This window comes from Stegostoma tigrinum, chromosome 16 (genome assembly GCF_030684315.1).
Source record: "Stegostoma tigrinum isolate sSteTig4 chromosome 16, sSteTig4.hap1, whole genome shotgun sequence".
NCBI classification, from domain to species: Eukaryota; Metazoa; Chordata; class Chondrichthyes; order Orectolobiformes; family Stegostomatidae; genus Stegostoma; species Stegostoma tigrinum.
In genome coordinates, this window is record NC_081369.1 from 45,495,924 (window position 1) to 45,515,314 (window position 19,391).

Consider the following 19,391-nt stretch of genomic DNA (forward strand, 5'->3'; position numbering starts at 1 on the left):
AGAGGGGGGGGGAAAGAGGGGGGGGGGAAAGAGGGGGGGGGGAAAGGGGGGGGGGAAGGGGGGGGGGAAAGAGGGGGGTGGAAAGAGGGGGGGGACGGGGGCGGAGGGGGAGGGACGGGGGGGGGGGGGGACCGGACGGGGGGGGGGGGGGACCGGACGGGGGGGGGGGAACCGGACGGGGGGGGGGGGACCGGACGGGGGGGGGGGGACCGGACGGGGGGGGGGGGGGACCGGACGGGGGGGGGGGGGGGACCGGACGGGGGGGGGGGGGGGACCGGACGGGGGGGCATGGATGGTCGGGGGGGAATGGATGGTGGGGGAGGAGGGGGGAATGGGGGAGGGGGGGGAATGGGGGAGGGGGGGGAATGGGCGTGGGGGGGAGGGGGGGGGAATGGGCGTGGGGGGGAGGGGGGGGAATGGGCGTGGGGGGGGAGGGGGGGGAATGGGCGTGGGGGGGAGGGGGGAATGGGCGTGGGGGGAGGGGGAGGGGGGATGGACGTGGGGGGACGGACGTGGGGGGGACGGACGTGGGGGGACGGACGTGGGGGGACGGACGTGGGGGGACGGACGTGGGGGGAGGGGGGTGGACGTGGGGGGAGGGGGGAGGGGGGGGGTGGACGTGGGGGGGATGGACGTGGGGGGAGGGGGATGGACGTGGGGGGAGGGGGATGGACGTGGGGGGAGGGGGATGGACGTGGGGGGAGGGGGATGGACGTGGGGGGGGGAGGGACGTGGGGGGAGGGACGTGGGGGGAGGGACGTGGGGGGGAGGGACGTGGGGGGGGAGGGACGTGGGGGGAGGGACGTGGGGGGAGGGACGTGGGGGGATGGACGTGGGGGGATGGACGTGGGGGGATGGACGTGGGGGGGATGGACGTGGGGGGATGGACGTGGGGGGATGGACGTGGGGGGATGGACGTGGGGGGATGGACGTGGGGGGATGGACGTGGGGGGGATGGACGTGGGGGGGATGGACGTGGGGGGATGGACGTGGGGGGATGGACGTGGACGTGGGGGGAGGGGGGATGGACGTGGGGGGAGGGGGATGGACGTGGGGGGAGGGGGATGGACGTGGGGGGAGGGGGATGGACGTGGGGGGAGGGGGGATGGACGTGGGGGGAGGGGGATGGACGTGGGGGGGAGGGGGATGGACGTGGGGGGGAGGGGGAGGGGGGATGGACGTGGGGGGAGGGGGAGGGGGATGGACGTGGGGGGTGGGGGAGGGGGATGGACGTGGGGGGAGGGCGGGGATGGACGTGGGGGGAGGGCGGGGATGGACGTGGGGGGAGGGCGGGGATGGACGTGGGGGGAGGGGGGGAGGGGGGGATGGACGTGGGGGGAGGGGGATGGGGGGGAGGGGGATGGGGGGAGGGGGATGGGGGGGAGGGGGATGGGGGGAGGGGGATGGGGGGGGGGGGGGATGGACGTGGGGGGGAGGGGGAGGGGGGATGGACGTGGGGGGAGGGGGATGGACGTGGGGGGAGGGGGGATGGAAGTGGGGGGAGGGGGATGGAAGTGGGGGGAGGGGGATGGACGTGGGGGGAGGGGGATGGACGTGGGGGGAGGGGGATGGACGTGGGGGGAGGGGGATGGACGTGGGGGGAGGGGGATGGACGTGGGGGGAGGGGGATGGACGTGGGGGGAGGGGGGGGATGGACGTGGGGGGAGGGGGGGGATGGACGTGGGGGGAGGGGGGGGATGGACATGGGGGGAGGGGGGGAGGGGGGGAGGGACGTGGGGGGATGGGGATGGACGTGGGGGGATGGACGTGGGGGGAGGGGGAGGGCGGGATGGACGTAGGGGGAGGGGGATGGACGTGGGGGGAGGGGGATGGACGTGGGGGGAGGGGGAGGGGGATGGACGTGGGGGGAGGGGGGATGGACGTGGGGGGAGGGGGATGGACGTGGGGGGAGGGGGATGGACGTGGGGGGAGGGGGATGGACGTGGGGGGATGGACGTGGGGGGGATGGACGTGGGGGGATGGACGTGGGGGGATGGACGTGGGGGGAGGGACGTGGGGGGAGGGACGTGGGGGGAGGGACGTGGGGGGAGGGACGTGGGGGGAGGGACGTGGGGGGAGGGACGTGGGGGGAGGGACGTGGGGGGAGGGACGTGGGGGGAGGGACGTGGGGGGAGGGACGTGGGGGGAGGGGGGGATGGACGTGGGGGGATGGACGTGGGGGGAGGGGGGGATGGACGTGGGGGGATGGACGTGGGGGGAGGGGGGGGATGGACGTGGGGGGAGGGGGGGGATGGACGTGGGGGGAGGGGGGGGATGGACGTGGGGGGAGGGGGGGGATGGACGTGGGGGGAGGGGGGGGGATGGACGTGGGGGGAGGGGGGGATGGACGTGGGGGGAGGGGGGGATGGACGTGGGGGGAGGGGGGGGGATGGACGTGGGGGGAGGGGGGGGATGGACGTGGGGGGAGGGGGGGGATGGACGTGGGGGGAGGGGGGGGATGGACGTGGGGGGAGGGGGGGATGGACGTGGGGGGAGGGGGGGATGGACGTGGGGGGAGGGGGGGGATGGACGTGGGGGGAGGGGGGGGATGGACGTGGGGGGAGGGGGGAGGGGGGGGGACGGACGTGGGGGGACGGACGTGGGGGGGACGGACGTGGGGGGACGGACGTGGGGGGAACGGGGGGGGACGGGGGGACGGGGGGGGAACAGGGGGGGGACGGGGGGGGAACAGGGGGGAGGGGGGGGAACAGGGGGGAGGGGGGGAAACAGGGGGGAGGGGGGGAACAGGGGGGAGGGGGGGGAAACGGGGGGGAGGGGGGGGGAAACGGGGGAACGGGGGGGGAGGGGGGGGAACGGGGGGGAGGGGGGGAACGGGGGGGGAACGGGGGAACGGGGGGGAGGGGGGGAACGGGGGAGGGGGGGGAACGGGGGGGAACGGGGGGGAGGGGGGGAACGGGGGGGGAGGGGGGGGAACGGGGGAGGGGGGGGGAACGGGGGAGGGGGGAGGGGGGGAACGGGGGGGGGAACGGGGGAGGGGGGGAGGGGGGGAACGGGGGAGGGGGGGGAAACGGGGAGGGGGGAACGGGGGGGGGGAACGGGGGGGGGGGGGGAACGGGGGGGGGGGGAAGGGGGGGGGGGAAGGGGGGGGGGAGAAAGAGGGGGGGGGACGGGGGCGGAGGGGAGGACGGGGGGGGGGGGGACCGGACGGGGGGGGGGGGACCGGACGGGCGGGGGGACCGGACGGGGGGGGGGGGACCGGACGGGGGGGGGAACCGGACGGGGGGGGGGAACCGGACGGGGGGGGGGGAACCGGACGGGGGGGGGGGAACCGGACGGGGGGGCATGGATGGTCGGGGGGGAATGGATGGTGGGGGGAGGAGGGGGGGAATGGGGGAGGGGGGGAGGGGGGGGAATGGGCGTGGGGGGGAGGGGGGGGAATGGGCGTGGGGGGAGGGGGAGGGGGATGGACGTGGGGGGACGGACGTGGGGGGACGGACGTGGGGGGACGGACGTGGGGGGACGGACGTGGGGGGGAGGGGGGTGGACGTGGGGGGAGGGGGGAGGGGGGGGGGTGGACGTGGGGGGATGGACGTGGGGGGAGGGGGATGGACGTGGGGGGATGGACGTGGGGGGGATGGACGTGGGGGGATGGACGTGGGGGGATGGACGTGGGGGGATGGACGTGGGGGGAGGGGGATGGACGTAGGGGGAGGGGGATGGACGTAGGGGGAGGGGGATGGACGTGGGGGGGACGGACGTGGGGGGACGGACGTGGGGGGAGGGGGGGTGGACGTGGGGGGAGGGGGGGAGGGGGGGGGTGGACGTGGGGGGGATGGACGTGGGGGGAGGGGGATGGACGTGGGGGGAGGGGGATGGACGTGGGGGGATGGACGTGGGGGGATGGGGAGGGGGATGGACGTGGGGGGAGGGGGATGGACGTGGGGGGAGGGGGATGGACGTGGGGGGAGGGGGATGGACGTGGGGGGAGGGGGATGGACGTGGGGGGATGGACGTGGGGGGAGGGGGAGGGGGGATGGACGTAGGGGGAGGGGGATGGAAGTGGGGGGAGGGGGATGGACGTGGGGGGAGGGGGGGGGATGGACGTGGGGGGAGGGGGGGGATGGACGTGGGGGGAGGGGGGGGATGGACGTGGGGGGGGATGGACGTGGGGGGAGGGGGGGGATGGACGTGGGGGGAGGGGGGGGGATGGACGTGGGGGGAGGGGGGGGAGGGGGGGGAGGGGGGGGAGGGGGGAGGGGGGGAGGGGGGGGTGGACGTGGGGGGGAGGGGGGGGAGGGGGGGGGACGGACGTGGGGGGAACGGGGGGGACGGGGGACGGGGGGGGGGGGAACAGGGGGGAGGGGGGGAACGGGGGGGAGGGGGGGAACGGGGGGGAGGGGGGGAACGGGGGGAGGGGGGGACGGGGGGGGAACGGGGGGGGAAACGGGGGGGAGGGGGGGAAACGGGGGGGGAGGGGGGGAACGGGGGGAGGGGGGGGAGGGGGGGGGAGGGGGGGGGAGGGGGGGGGGAGGGGGGGGAGGGGGGGGAGGGGGGGAGGGGGGGGGGAGGGGGGGGAACGGGGGGGCGGGGGGGAACGGGGGGGAACGGGGGGGCGGGGGGGAACGGGGGGGCGGGGGGGAACGGGGGGGAACGGGGGGGAGGGGGGGAACGGGGGGGAGGGGGGGGGAACGGGGGGAGGGGGGGGAGAACGGGGGAGGGGGGGGAGGGGGGGAGGGGGGGAACGGGGGAGGGGGGGAGGGGGGGAACGGGGGAGGGGGGGAACGGGGGAGGGGGGGAACGGGGGGAGGGGGGGAGGGGGGGGAACGGGGGAGGGGGGAGGGGGGGGAACGGAGGGGGGAGGGGGGGAACGGGGGGGGGAACGGGGGGGGAGGGGGGAACGGGGGAACGGGGGGAGGGGGGAACGGGGGAGGGGGGGGAGGGGGGAACGGGGGAGGGGGGGGAGGGGGGAACGGGGGAGGGGGGGGGAGGGGGAACGGGGGAGGGGGGGAGGGGGGGGGAGGGGGGGAACGGGGCGGGGGGAACGGGGGGAACGGGGAACGGGGGGAACGGGGGAGGGGGGGGACGGGGGGAACGGATGTGGGTGGGGGGGAACGGATGTGGGTGGGGGGGGGGGAGAACGGATGTGGGTGGGGGGGGGAGGGGGGAATGGATGTGGGGGGAGGGGGGATGGATGGGGGGGAGGGGGGGATGGATGGGGGGGAGGGGGGGATGGATGGGGGGGAGGATGTGGGGGGGGGAGGATGTGGGAGGGGGAGGATGTGGGAGGGGGAGGATGTGGGAGGGGGGGATGGATGTGGGTGGGAGGGGGGGATGGATGTGGGTGGGAGGGGGGGATGGATGTGGGTGGGAAGGGGGGGATGGATGGGGGGGATGGATGTGGGGGGGGAGGGGGGGGGGAGGGGGGGGATGGATGTGGGGGGGGAGGGGGGGGGTGGGGGGGGAGGGGGGGGGAGGGGGGGGAGGGGGGGGGGAGGGGGGGGGATGGGGGAGGGGGGGGATGGATGTGGGGGGGGATGGATGTGGGGGGGGATGGATGTGGGGGGGGAGGGGGGGATGGATGTGGGGGGGGGATGGATGTGGGGGGGGATGGATGTGGGGGGGGATGGATGTGGGGGGGGAGGGGGGGATGGATGTGGGGGGGGATGGATGTGGGGGGGGATGGATGTGGGGGGGGGGAGGGGGGGGATGGATGTGGGGGGGAGGGGGGGATGGATGTGGGGGGGGAGGGGGGGATGGATGTGGGGGGGGAGGGGGGGATGGATGTGGGTGGGGAGGGGGGGATTGATGTGGGTGGGGGGGGATGGATGTGGGTGGGGGGGATGGATGTGGGTGGGGGGGATGGATTTGGTTGGGGGGGAGTGGGGGATGGATGTGGGTGGGGGGGAGGGGGGGGGATGGATGTGGGTGGGGGGGGAGGGGGGGGGATGGATGTGGGTGGGGGGGATGGATGTGGGTGGGGGGGATGGATGTGGGTGGGGGGGTGGGGGGGATGGATGTGGGTGGGGGGGGTGGGGGGGATGGATGTGGGTGGGGGGGAGGGGGGGATGGATGTGGGTGGGGGGGAGGGGGAGATGGATGTGGGGGGAGGGGGGGGGGATGGATGTGGGGGGAGGGGAGATGGATGTGGGGGGAGGGGGGGATGGATGTGGGTGGGGGGGAGGGGGGGATGGTTGTGGGTGGGGGGGGAGGGGGGGATGGATGTGGGTGGGGGGGGGAGGGGGGGATGGATGTGGGTGGGGGGGGAGGGGGGGATGGATGTGGGTGGGGGGGGATGGATGTGGGTGGGGGGGGGAGGGGGGGATGGAGACAGGGTGCTGGGGCTGCTCTCTCGTGGATCGCGACTGCGCGTTCACCAGCGCTACCTTGTCCTCTGTGGGCACCGTGAAGCTGCCCTCGTATTTCAGCGACTTCAAGCGGATTTGATCCGGTCCGTCATTCACATCCGCCATGATCCGGAGCAGCTTCTCTCCCAGTGAGCCGGTGGCCGATTATTCACTCCCCCGCTGTTAACCCGCGGCTTGATGGCCGACCATAACCTTCCAGAGTGAAGGAGCAGGAAACTGCGCCCCCATCAAAATACCCAGAGAGAGGCCAATACTCACCCTCAAAACTGTAGCTCAACGCTGAACACTAATGCTGCTCAAAAGTTATTCTGTGTTGATCTTTGGGGTTGTCAATGTTAGGAATACACCTATGGTGCCGAATATGTTGTATGTTTTCACTTAGCTATTCAGATTCTTTAATTCTCTTTTCCCATCGTCAACTGCAGAATTCCATTCTTTTTCCTTAATGCAGACTAGATGAAAAGTTTGCCTTGTGGATACAGCATTGCAGTCAAGGTTGTTGTAGACATGGAGCAGCACACCTGGCCCCACCCTTCACTTTCCATCCTCCATCAATGTCAGACTGAACCCAAATTGAGATGAAGATCATTGTGTGTGTCTGCATCATGGTCTGCAAAGACCAGGTCATCAGTGTGCAAGCACTTAATGTCTCTTCATTCACTGAGCTTCTATCTGCCCTCATTATGTAAAAAATAGGTTTGATCACGTTGACACAGAACATTTCATTTAGTTAGACCATGCTCTGTTATTGTGGTACTAATCTTGGAATAGTTTGAGTGCTGTACCATAGTTCAGAGAAGTTTCTCAAGTCTAAGATCTTTATAACTGTGATTTTTATTCAGCATGACTATTACTCTATAATTATTTGTACTCTTGGACCTCAATCCATGGCAAACAACAGTACTTCTCTTCAGACTCCCTCCATCATGTGATCTTCTCCATAATTACTGATGTAACTTACTGTTACATATTTGAGTATTAACCCTTAGTTTATACATTGCCACACCACATGTCACTCCTAGAAAGATTTGTGCAGAAAATCTGAACACAAGATCATCAGGTTAAAATATCATGTAATGTCTTTGAAGCCCTTTGAAGGAGATGGTGGATTCCATAGGTCATTAGCAGAACATCTCACCAACAGAACTTACAAATCAAGACACTGCTTACATGATGACATGAAGGGTTCTCCCCGTCAAATCCTTCACGCACACTAACTACAGCAAATGACAGGAGCACAGCAATTGAGCTTTCTTATGTCATGACCACAGTTCTTAATTTAAATATCTGAATATATAAGAAGTCTGAGCAAGGGGTCCAGATTGAAACAGAACACCAGAAACTGGATAAAAGGTTTTGCTGTGCAGAGGGAAGACTACTGGCCAAATCAGTGGGCAAAGTGGTGAAGGTGATTGTGGAACATGTTAGCACACTAGTGAGGGAATAAAGGGATAAGGCCACTTCTAATGCTATGTTGCTCAGGTCAGAGAGGGGAAGGTTGGAAGGTGATTCACTTCAACCTGTCTCACTTCGAATTTGGTTCATTCTTTTCTCTTAGATATGACCATAAATTGTCATTAAACCTGCAGACAAAGGTAGTATTATTGTGTGGTGAATCAATCTCTAATCAGTGCAGGCCAAATGCCAATTATCTCCTGCCTCGCTCTGGATCATGATTCCATTAATAAACCTCAGGCCATTGTTTTCAGGACAATCACTGGTTTCATCTCGAGAGATCTTCCTCCATGGCATTGGACTTCATCATGTCCAAAGAATCAAATGACTTCTTCCAGCTCCTTCCCAATACTCACAAACATGACTGCTCTAATAGACCTACTGTTTCAGCTGTCCCTGCATCAATGGTTTCAATTAATTTCCACTTACTTTTTTACACTCGAGCTGTCTGTTCCCACCTACATCTATGACTCATCCAATGTCCTCTTTTTGTCTAATTATTTCCAATTTCCTGACCCTCGATGTCCAGTTTCTATACAACTCCATCCCCTAAGGGATACTGAGAGCTCTCCATGGCTTTCTTCAATGAAGACTCAACCAGTTCCATCCACCACCACCCTCTTATGCCTGACTGAAGTTCTTCTCACATTGAGAGATCTGTCTTTTAAATGCATTAACTTTCTTCAAATAAAAGATGTTGCAACAACTGAATGAATCTTTTTTGAGGAAAATGTGTAAAATGTCTTGTTCCTGTCCTAAACAGGTCCCTTCCCTCACCTCTTTTTCCAGCACAAGTAATTGGTGCTATTAACCGACATTGCTTCCAATTTCCATTCCTTTCCTACCTTCACAAGGTTGATTCACGATCCTACCTTCCTTTCTTTGACTTCTTTTCCATTTCTGGAGACTGAATATCATCAAACAATTCACTATAAGCCCACTGACTCCCACAGCTGCCTCATCTACACCTACTCACTGATAGTAGGAACTGCAGATGCTGGAGAATCTGAGTTAACAAGGTGTAGAGCTGAATGAACACAGCAGGCCAAGCAGCATCAAAGGAGCAGGAAAGTTGACGTTTCGGGCCAAGACCCTTCTTGAGAACTGCAACTCTCTTGTATCTCTCTCCCACTGCAACTCTCGTACTATTCCTGAAGGGTCTAGGCCCAAAAGCTTTCCTGATCTCTGATGCTGCTTGGCCTGCTGTGTTCATCCAGCTCTACAGCTTGTTATCTCTACACTTACTCATAGCCTGCTTCCACAGATTTCATTCCTTTCATTAATTTCTCTGCCTCAGCTACATTTGTTCTGAAGATTCAAATTTCCATATCGGCACCTTTGACATGCCTTCCTGAAATGTCAATTGTTAATGCAGCCTGTAATATTAAATGTAGTGAAGCAGAGTGTCACATAACATCTGAAAACCTGAACTGTTTGCACTTTATGTATCAAATTAGAACAGTCTGTTACAGGAATAGAATGTTACACATAGAACATATAACAGTACAGCATAGGAACAGATTCTTTGGCTTATATCTGTGCTGACCATGAATCTATTCTAAAATAATCCCCTCTGCCTGCACGTAGTGCATATCCCTCTATTGTCTGCCTGTTCACGAATCTATCTAAATACCTCTTAAATCTTTCTAACATACCTGCTTCTACATCTCCTCCAGCAGTATGTCCCAGACACCTACTAATGTTTGTGCTAAAGCTTGCCTTGCACAGCTCCATTAAACTTTCTCCCACTCACCATAAACCTATAGCCCCCAGTTTTTGACATTTCCATCCTGAGAAAGAGACTCCAACTATACACCTATCTATGCCTTTCAGAATTTTATATATTTCTATCAGATCACCTTTTAGCCTCCATCACTCTGTCGCGAAAACAATCCAAGTTTGTCCAACTTCTCCTTATAGCTTATACACTCCAATGCAAGCAACATCCTGGTAAACCTCTTTTATGCACCCTCTCCAAAGCCTCCAAATCCTTCTTACAGTGTGGTGACCAGAACTGTGGACAGTACTCCAGTTGTGGCTTAACATCTTATACAGCTGCAACATGACTTCCCAACTTTTATACACAATGCCCCAATTTATGAAAGCAACAGTCCGAATGCCTTCTTTATCACCTCTTATAAAGTGCTTTTTAAAAAAAATTTAGGATTAAGTGAGATGATCCATTGTTTTGTGCAAAAGAAGTTTGGAGAAACTTTTGGTTATTTGAGAGGTAAACAGTGACACTGGGACATAAGCCAAAAAATATTTTTTCCAATAATTGATACTTAAGCTAAATGAGTAAATTTTAGTGAGATACTGACCTGGTCTGTTATGAAGAACAGACTGTGCAGAACAGAAACTGCTTTATTACTCATGGTCATTACAGCCAACATAAAATTGAATTAAATAATATTTGTAAAATAAAGTCAGGTTTTGGGGATACAATATATAATTCCAACTCAAGAAGCAGCAAGAATGTATTTTATTGTTTTAATATTTACATTAACAAATAAGTACTTTAAATACAAATAGTAGAAGAAATTTAACAAATGCCATGTTTCTTATTGATTTCTGGAGATTATTTGCATATAAAATGCGTACATTCCAAAAGAGCTTTGAAATGTACCTATGATATGAAAGTCACCGGCAGAACTACTTCTGGATGTAAAGTAAATTCTTGTAGTCAGGCAGCATCTATAAAGAAAATAAAATATTAATGTTTCATTGTAATCTGAGATTGCAAACAAACAGTTTAAGGGGGAAGTAAAGTCACCACAGTCTTGCCAGACCATAGAGCTGCTCTTTCATTCGAGAGAGAGGAGAGACAGAATAGGAGCTAGTTTGATCGGAAGTCACCACACTTCAGATGAGGGGGTAGGTTGCGGAGGAGAATCCCTTACAGTAATCTCAGCTAGTGCAGGAATTGAACTGTTGGTGTTGCTCTGCATTATAAACCAGCCATCCAGCTAACCGATCATTAATCACAAAAAACAACTGTTAACTAATTTTTTCTGAAGAAGAGTCGAGATCCAAAATGTCAGCTTTCCTGCTGCTCTGATGCTGCTCGGCCTGCTGTGTTTATCCAGCTCTACATCCTGTTATCTCTGTTCACTAACTGAATGTGCACACAGTGTTATAGTCAACTGGTTTCATGCACGTATTTTGTGGCCATAAATAAATACTTTAAGGTGGACTACCATTTTGGAGCAAAATAAGAACTGGAAGAACTGCAGCTGCTGTGAATCAGAGACAAAAACAGAAATTGCTGGTGAAGTTCAGGTCTGGCAGCATCTGTGGAGGGAATCAGAATCAATGTTTTGGGTCAAGTGATCCTGTTTGAGGAAAGGTCACTCGACCCGGAACATTAAGTCTGATTGTCTACACAGATGCTGCCAGACCTGCTCAATTTTTCCAGCAATTTCTATCTTTGTTGACCATTTGCAGCACTTCTCTAGCACTGTATATTTCTAAAACTCAGCTAATTACTCAACTCCTGAGAGGGCAGTCGGGTCTTTAATTGTACATGTTACAGTTAGTGAATTAGAATATATGCAGATTTTTTTTGAATTATATGAATTACATCCAACTCTGATGTTTTATGCAAACTATTTTGTTAATTGCAAAACATCTAGATTAAAATCAGCCTCAATTAAGTTTTAGCAAAAACTTTCCACGGCCAAAGTAGGTGTGTCCTGGTGTAAAGGGCTCCAAGCTTTGGTCAGGACACCAGGGGATAAGGTCAGTCTCCTGACTGAAGAAACAGATGCCTAGTGGTGAGAGGGCAGGGCATGACTGGGGCAGGCTCTAAGAAGGTCTGTCTTGATCCTCTGGGACTGAGCTTCAGTAATTTTAGACATTGATAAACTCTCTCACCCTGACCTGTCACACCCTCACCACACCTAATGGCCTCATGTCAGTTTCATAATGTCCCAAAAAATGCCAAGTCCTCTAATATATCAATACCATCTCTATGCCCACATGCCTGCTACTCATACCGCTTTGCCACCTCATGCCCCACTGCCACTCCCTTTATCCACTCATACACCCAAGCTACCTCATACTATATGCCACTCCCATAGCCATTCAACCAGTACTCACCATGGGAAACCTCAGAAGCCAAATGGAGATAAAAGATAATAAACTTCTAACACATTTGTACAGTTCTCATTCATGCATTTGATAGCAAAAAAACTCCCATTCAGCACATAAATCTCAAGTGCTTATTTTCTTATAAAAGCAAACAAATTTCTACTTAGACCCTACAAAGATAATTAATCCTTTCATAACCCCTTTAAACTCAGTCACACTGAGATAACTGAAGCTTTTGAAACTCAACCAAGCATTCCTATAAAATCTTCATGAAATGCCAATGAATATCTCTATTGAAACTGCACGGGATGGTATTCCTTTTACTAACCTCTATCAAATAGCATGTCAATAAAAGCTATCAGTTTTTTTAAGCTCTCACCAACAGTCTCAGTTTATTTCCTTCTATGTTTAAGAACAAAAGACTTAGAAAAACTTCAGATTAGGTGTGGTACTGTGGTCAGTAGTGCTGCCACGTAGTGCCAGGGACCTGGTTTGATTCCATCCTCGGGTGACTGTTGGTGTGGAGTTTGCATATTCTCACCATGTCTGCTTAGGTTTCCTATGGTTTCCTCCCACAGTCCAAAGATGTGCAAGTTAGGTGGATTGCCATGCTAAATCATCTCATAATGATGTGTAGGAATAGGATAGGTGGGGTCTGCATATCGGGTATTCTTTGGAGGGTTGGTGTAGTCTCAAGCTGCCTACTTCCACACTGTAGGGATTCTATAATTTTTTTAAAACACAAAAGACTTTACCTACTCTTTAAGAGAGCTTACATCTCCGCAATATGGGCAGCAGCCAAAGTGGATTCTGTTTGAACTCATCACTATGCTCAAACAGCACTACTGAATCACATTTCCTGTATGTGAATTATGGCCCATCTCTACCCTCCTGACAGATGTTAAAAAGATTTAAATGGGCGCAGGACTTTGCATTCAAGTCCCTTCTACCATTGTTAGGAAATATTTATGTCACTCTGTTCAGATACATGTCATGGCAGATTGTACTTGAACCTGAGCTTTCTCCCCAGACATGAGACCCTAAGACACAGGAGCAGAAATTAGGCCATTCAGCCAGGGTCTGAACAACCATTCAATCATGGCTGATAATTTTCTCAACTCCATTCTCCCACATTCTCCCTGTAACCTTTGACCTCTTTGACAATCAAAAACCTATCTATCTCTGTCTTAAACATACTCAATGACCTGGCCCCCACAGCCTTCTGTGGCAATGAATTCCACAGATTCACCACTCTCTGGCTGAAGATGCTACTCATCATCTCTGTTCTAACAGGTCTTCCCTTTATTCTTAGGCTGTGCCCTCAGGTCCTAGCCTCTCCTGCTAATGGAAACACCGTCCCAACATCCACTCGGTCCAGGATATTCAATACGACATAAGTTTCAATTAAATCCCCCTCATCCTTCTAAACTCCACCAAGTATAGATCCAGAGGCCTCAAATGTTCATCATATGTTAAGCCTTTCATTCTGGAGATCATTCTCGTGAACATCCTCCAGACTTGCTTCAAGGCCAGTACATCCTTCCTCAGGTATGGGGCCCAAAATTGCTCACAACACTCTAAATGCGGTCTGGGCAGAGTCTTATAAGGCCTCAGAAGTACATCCCTGCTTTTATATTCTAGTCCTCTCGAAATAATTGCCAACATTGTACTTGCTTTCCTAACTACCAAGTCAAGCTGCAAGTTTGCCTTAAGAGAATCCTGGACTAGGACTCCCAAGCCCCTTTGCACTTCAAATTTCTTTTGCCTCTCTTTTGCCCTTTATATATCGAAAGAAACTCTTGCAATTATAGGCTTCCCAATCTGCTCGCTTCTCAATGCTCTTTGCCACATTATATGTTTTCTGTTTTGCTTTTATGCTGTCCCTGACTTCTCTAGTCAGCCACAGTTGCCTCATCATCCTTGTACCATGCTTCTTTTTCCTAACAGTGAATTTTTGCTGTGTCTCCCAAATGACTCCTAGAAACTCCTGCCATTGCTGTTCCACTGCCTTTCCTGCTAGGCTCCCCTCCCAGTCAATTCTAGCCAACTTTTCCCCCATGCCTCTAATTGCCTTTATTCAACTGTAATACTGTTATATCTGATTGGAGCTTCTCCCTCTTAAATTGCAGAGTAAATTATGTCATATTATGGTCACTGCCTCCTAAGGGTTCCTTCACCTTAAGTTCTCTTATCAAGTCTGTCTCATTTCACAGCACTAAATCCAGAATTGCTAGTTCCCTAGTGAGCTCCACCACAAGCTGCACTAAAAAGGCTCTTGTAGACATTCCACAAAAAGGGAAACGTGCAGTGCACCACAGGAACTTTTCCACCATTTTAAATTTTAAAATATGTTTTGGCCTGTTTCTTTAAACAACCTGTTTACAGCTATTATTACACACCTCTGGAAGAGATAGGACTTGAAGTATATGCACAAAAATCCAGCACCTGCTTTCAGTTGCATTTTTAGTGTCATTACAAATACTTGTAATTCCACAGACTGGAATTACAATTGTACTAAGAATGGATTGCAAGAATAATTGTATAATTGAAACTGAATCAACTGGTGTTACTAAATATGCAAAACAATTTAAGTCATGATCATGTCAAATCATTGAAATACTTGGGCAGCAGACTCTGTAATTTTTTAAAGCAATAATATGTTCATGTACCCTCTTAAAATGGTTTCCCAAATGTCAGGTGATATTTGTTCTGTAGTTTATGCACAGGCAGAGACAAAATGTCTGGGAAGTTACTTAAAAATACAAACAACTTTCCAGATGCATATTGGCTGACCCTCACCATTTCAACAGAAGAGATTTAAAAGGAAGGCTGCAAAGCCCACTGGCACCAAGAAAAAGGAATTTCAAATAATAGCTTTCAAACAGTTAAGCATAACTGTACACAAATGGGATCTCAATTTCCACCTTCCCCTCATACGTACAGATTATCTCATTGCCAAACCATTATGCAGACAATTGGACATCACATGACCAAATCCATCTGGGGAGGTTGTTAACACCTTTTTATGCCATTAGGGAACACAGCAGGGCAGTCTGAGAGTAACTGCCCTCTTTAGTCTTATAACCAATCAGAAGGAAAAAACTCTGCCTAAAATCAGTAGTAAACAGAAAATTTGTTTCAACTACATGATCATTTCTTTGCTACCAAAGCACAGCCACAATGTTATCTAACATAGGTAGAAAATTTCCAACTTCCACTGTCTTTGATGCTTTTCATTTTAAAGGACTGTTTAAGAATACATGGCTTGAACATGTTACTATGCTAATAATCTAAATGCATGCTTCATCTCTAAAATTCATCTTTTCTTGTAAATGTGTTTACGTGTTTGAAAGTGTGGGTACTTCATGTTGACAAAAGTTTCTTTTGACAAAAGCTTCCTCGGTACATGTTTGTGTCTATTCTTTAACGTCACAACAAACAGGTTCAAAGATCTCCTGAAATTACATTTCATTACAGTCAACTTAGAAGTTAGAAAAAAATGATAAAGTGAGCCCACCACCTCTACCATCTGTAACAGCTTGAAAATATGCTTTAACTGGAAGTTTTTAAGCTGAATATCATGGTGACATAAGTTGTTAAATGTGGATAGGCTTAGTGGAATCTGTATCGAACAGCAGCACTTTAACAGAGAGCAAGTTAGAATGAACAGTTTTAAATAAAAAGAACTACAGGCTCTGGAACTCAGAAACAAAAACAGAAATTGCTGGAAAAACCCAGGTCTGGCAGCATCTATAGAGAGAAAGTAGAGTTAACATTTTGGGTCCTGTGACGCCTCTTCAGAAGTTCAGTTCATGGTCACCATGGACAGAGATGAAAATACTGATTGACTTTTGCATATGTTTTATAAAGAACTGCATTTTGAATTATGTAATTTCTTCCCATAATGTGTAACTTCAAGTTACTTTTATCTCCCAGTACTGGCAGTGTAATGTTTTCTGGCAGCATCTTTTCTCTTCTCTTTTTGACCGGGTGCCATTGAAGTCGGATAATTTCTCCAATTAAGTTTTCTCTTCGCTTTTTGACCAGGTACCTTCAAAGTTGAATTCTTTCTCCAATTAGACGTAGATGATGAAGGTGTAACTATAATTGTAGGATGAGGAAATATTTGTCTATGCTGTCATCCTTTTTTGGCAGGGGGATTTTATCTAAAGAAATTATTTTTAAAAGAGTAATCAAAGTCCAAGCGTGGGAAAATAAGAGGTTCAACAAAATTCCCTAATAAATCAAAAGTTTGGCCTCTGGCTTTATATCTATTCTATGATTTGTACTTCTCTCCAGTTTTGTTTGACCAACTGCACTATAACCCAAAAACCACACAACATTGGAATTGGCAATTCCAATTTCAATATTAATATTGGCATGAATCTATACTTATATGGTTTAGTCCAAGTTGTGTTGAGTTTTATTGGTGGGGGGGGGGGGAACGGTTTGGCAAGAGGCCCAGCAGGTTTTCTCACCATCTTACTCAACTGGCTGCATTAATTAGCTACCCAGCTCTGATGATATCTCTCATATTTGATTCCTTTTCTCATCCTAATCCTTGGGGAAAAAAAAAATCAGCAAACACTCTTTTTCTCTGTTCCCTCACACTTACTCTGTCTCGGAGACTGCACCCACCTCCCGCAAAGGCACTTTGAGCACTTTCAGGATTGCATTCAATGCCTTCCCTCATTTGTTCTCTTCAGTCTCCAACACCAATAACTCTATACACCTCCTGCTCAGAACTTACCACCTCATCTCCCACTATAATCTCACTCATTGCTCCCATTTTGCTCAGAAGAAGTCAGCCCACAAGAGATCAGAAAGCCCAAATGGTGAAGGGATGTAAGACATCTGTCTCTTCACTCCCGACACAGAAACGATCCTGGCCCTTGCAAGAGAAGGCTGGGAGCACTCCTGAAGGATGCAGAAACACACAGGTCTCACCAAACAACTAAGTACTATGTTTCATTCCACAGCAACTCTTACCACTGCCCGCAATCTTTGTACACACTTCTAACCATAGGCCACGACATCTTCTCCCTCTTTTGTGTTGCAGGTTCCATTAATCTCCTGCTCCACGACTCCTACAGAGAAGGAGTAGGCTCCAAGAGAAGCCCCATTCTCAACCTGAGAGGATGAGATTACGAAGATCTCAGAGAAAGCATCACCTAGGTCATCTCCTACATCTCCCAACCAGTCCAGATTGTGACACCTTGGAGCGAATCATAACATTGAGAGACAGTGTCTGTACATAGTCTGGTGAGCAGCTCACAGTGACAGCTTCACCAGGCCAAGGAATTAAAGGCCCACACAGCTGGCAAATGAAGGACAACCAGTGCCAACACCATGTGATTTTTAGTAATCAGAGGGGCATCACCCGACGATGACAGGCATATGGGATGCAATGGACCCCACATTGCTAGAAGCAGTATCAGTGCAGAGAATCCTGCCATCGTCTGTCTTCTTCCATGAACAGATTGGCACTGCCAAGAAGAATGAAATCCAGTATTGTCAGGGACTGCGGAGGTGCACCTATTGCTCTATCCATTGATCCTCAGGACCAGAACCATGTCAAAGAGGAGGGATGCTTCACCCCAGTTCAAGTGGCCCGACCTCATGAGGAGACAGGATGGTGCCAGGTGAAGCCCATCCAGAGACTGTACCACGTGCGCACACACGCACATGCACACATAGAGGACATTGCAGAGGTGGCCAGAGTCTTCAACTCCACCCTGCCTCCCTACTCTGACATTTGGACATTCAAGGCAGGGGGGATTGGCCTGTCTCCGCAAGAAGACCCTTGTCATAGCTGGCTGGCAGCACCCCTGGAGTCATCCCACCAAACCTCCAGAGCCAAATGGGGCACAACAGCTGACCAGGCTCCCTCAACCCCAAGTGCAGAACCAATTAATGCACTGAGACATAGTGGGAGGGAACAAAGAGAACCTATTGAGGGCACTTTTGGGGCATAGGTGAAAAAGATATGTCCATGAATAATACTTTCTGCATTAATGCTCCTGATGTAAACAATCATGTGCTTGGGAGTCTCTCTCTGTGTAGGCAATAAACATGCATTAACACCTTCCATCAGCACTTCATGGTCACAGACTAGGTTCCATCACTGCTCACAATGTGGTCTCCTCTACATTGAGAAATGAAGCATAGTCTGGGTGACTGTTTCATAGAATACCTATGTTCTATCTACAAAAATGAACCAGAGCTTCCAGTTCGCAACTTCCAGTTGCCTGCCAATTTAATACACTACCTTATTCCCTGGCCAACACCTCTATCTCAGGCCTGCTACAGGGCCCCAGTGAAACTCAGGACAAGCTGGAAGGACAGCAACTTATTTTCCATTTGGGAACACTGCAGCGTTCTGAATACAATACAAGTTCATCAATTTTAGGATGTGAGGCACCTTCTCCCACTTCCTTACCCCAGTACCCACTCAAAAGGCCTTGTTATCACATGGTCTGCTATTGCACACCAACCATTGATAATCACTAATAGGCCCCATTAGCAGCTATTCATCCTTTTTGACTGACCTTGATCTGTCCAACTGTTCTCTCACTTTGGCTCTATCTCCACCTATCATTTACTCCATTTCCCCCTCCCCACCCTATCTTCTGTATTTAAAAAAACCTTTTTCCAAGCTACCATCACTTCTGAGGAAGGGCCACTAGACCCAAACATTAACGGATTTCTCTCTACGCATGCTGCCGGACCTGCTGAGATTTTCCAGTAATTTCTGCTTTTGTTTCCATGGATGGAGGACTGAGCAGGGACTTATTGAACCATCTGGGAGAATGAATGAAATAAAGTGGAGACAAAGCATTGGATCATAATGACACCTTTGTCCCTCCCCAGTCAAAACACTACATTTGGCTTTCTGTGGGTGCAAAGGTGTAAATCTCAAAGAACTGTTTACCAGTTACTGTGCCACGGTGGGACAATGCGCAAACAGCTTAAATGCTATGGGATGGTCAGAGATTCAGGAGCCTATGTGAGGTGTATACTTACTTCAGTCTGTGACGTATGTTCTTTCCCTTTGTAAGTCCAATGCTCAGTTTTTGTTGCAGCCCATTCCCCAATTATAGGATTTGAGGCACCTTGTCCCACTTCCTTACCCCAGCACCCACACAAAAGACCTTGTTATCACAGGCAAAGTCACTGAACCACCAGCTCAGAGTTTAGCCACTTTTCTTCGAACACACTGCATATTCAGATTCTGCATGGTGGAAGGTGAAAGATGGCACACCTCTGCCAGTGACTTCCAGTCTCAACCTGAATGTGCTAGCGAGACCCTACACACCACATCCCCTTCCTAGTATATCATCCCATTGATCCCACAGGGTTCACACTTCCCCAAGTCCGCAATCAAGCTGCCTACCTGAGTCTACACTGCTCAGCTTCCGCACCCAGCCCCTGGCAATATGAGGTGAGCATGCTAGGCATGGTCATTCTGTGATGACTCCCTTCCCATTTGAAGCAGGGTGCTTCTAACCATAGACAAACCTC

At 53.4% G+C, this 19,391-nt stretch overlaps 2 protein-coding genes and 1 pseudogene across 5 annotated transcripts in view; all 3 read right to left on the reverse strand.

Moving 5' to 3' along the window:
• LOC132210644 (basic proline-rich protein-like) overlaps positions 1-485 on the reverse strand; it is a 6,680-nt pseudogene extending 6,195 nt beyond the window's left edge.
• cdk10 (cyclin dependent kinase 10) overlaps positions 1-6,532 on the reverse strand; it is a 29,419-nt gene extending 22,887 nt beyond the window's left edge. The window contains exon 1 of one of the 4 annotated variants that reach the window (XM_048546854.2): positions 6,345-6,532. In XM_048546854.2, the coding sequence (XP_048402811.1) occupies positions 6,345-6,431 (87 nt within the window). In that variant the 5' untranslated portion in view covers positions 6,432-6,532. The remainder of the gene's footprint in view (positions 1-6,344) is intronic. The other 3 variants (XM_048546856.2, XM_048546855.2, XM_048546857.1) reach the window with 3 other exon arrangements.
• Positions 4,182-5,754, reverse strand: LOC132210629 (basic proline-rich protein-like; the record flags this gene model as incomplete). The annotated part of the gene is made up of 3 exons (XM_059651566.1): positions 4,182-5,001; positions 5,082-5,535; positions 5,649-5,754. Coding segments are annotated over 3 exons (1,380 nt in total), but the record flags the coding sequence as incomplete, so codon positions are not given.
• Positions 6,533-19,391: the final 12,859 nt, after the last annotated feature.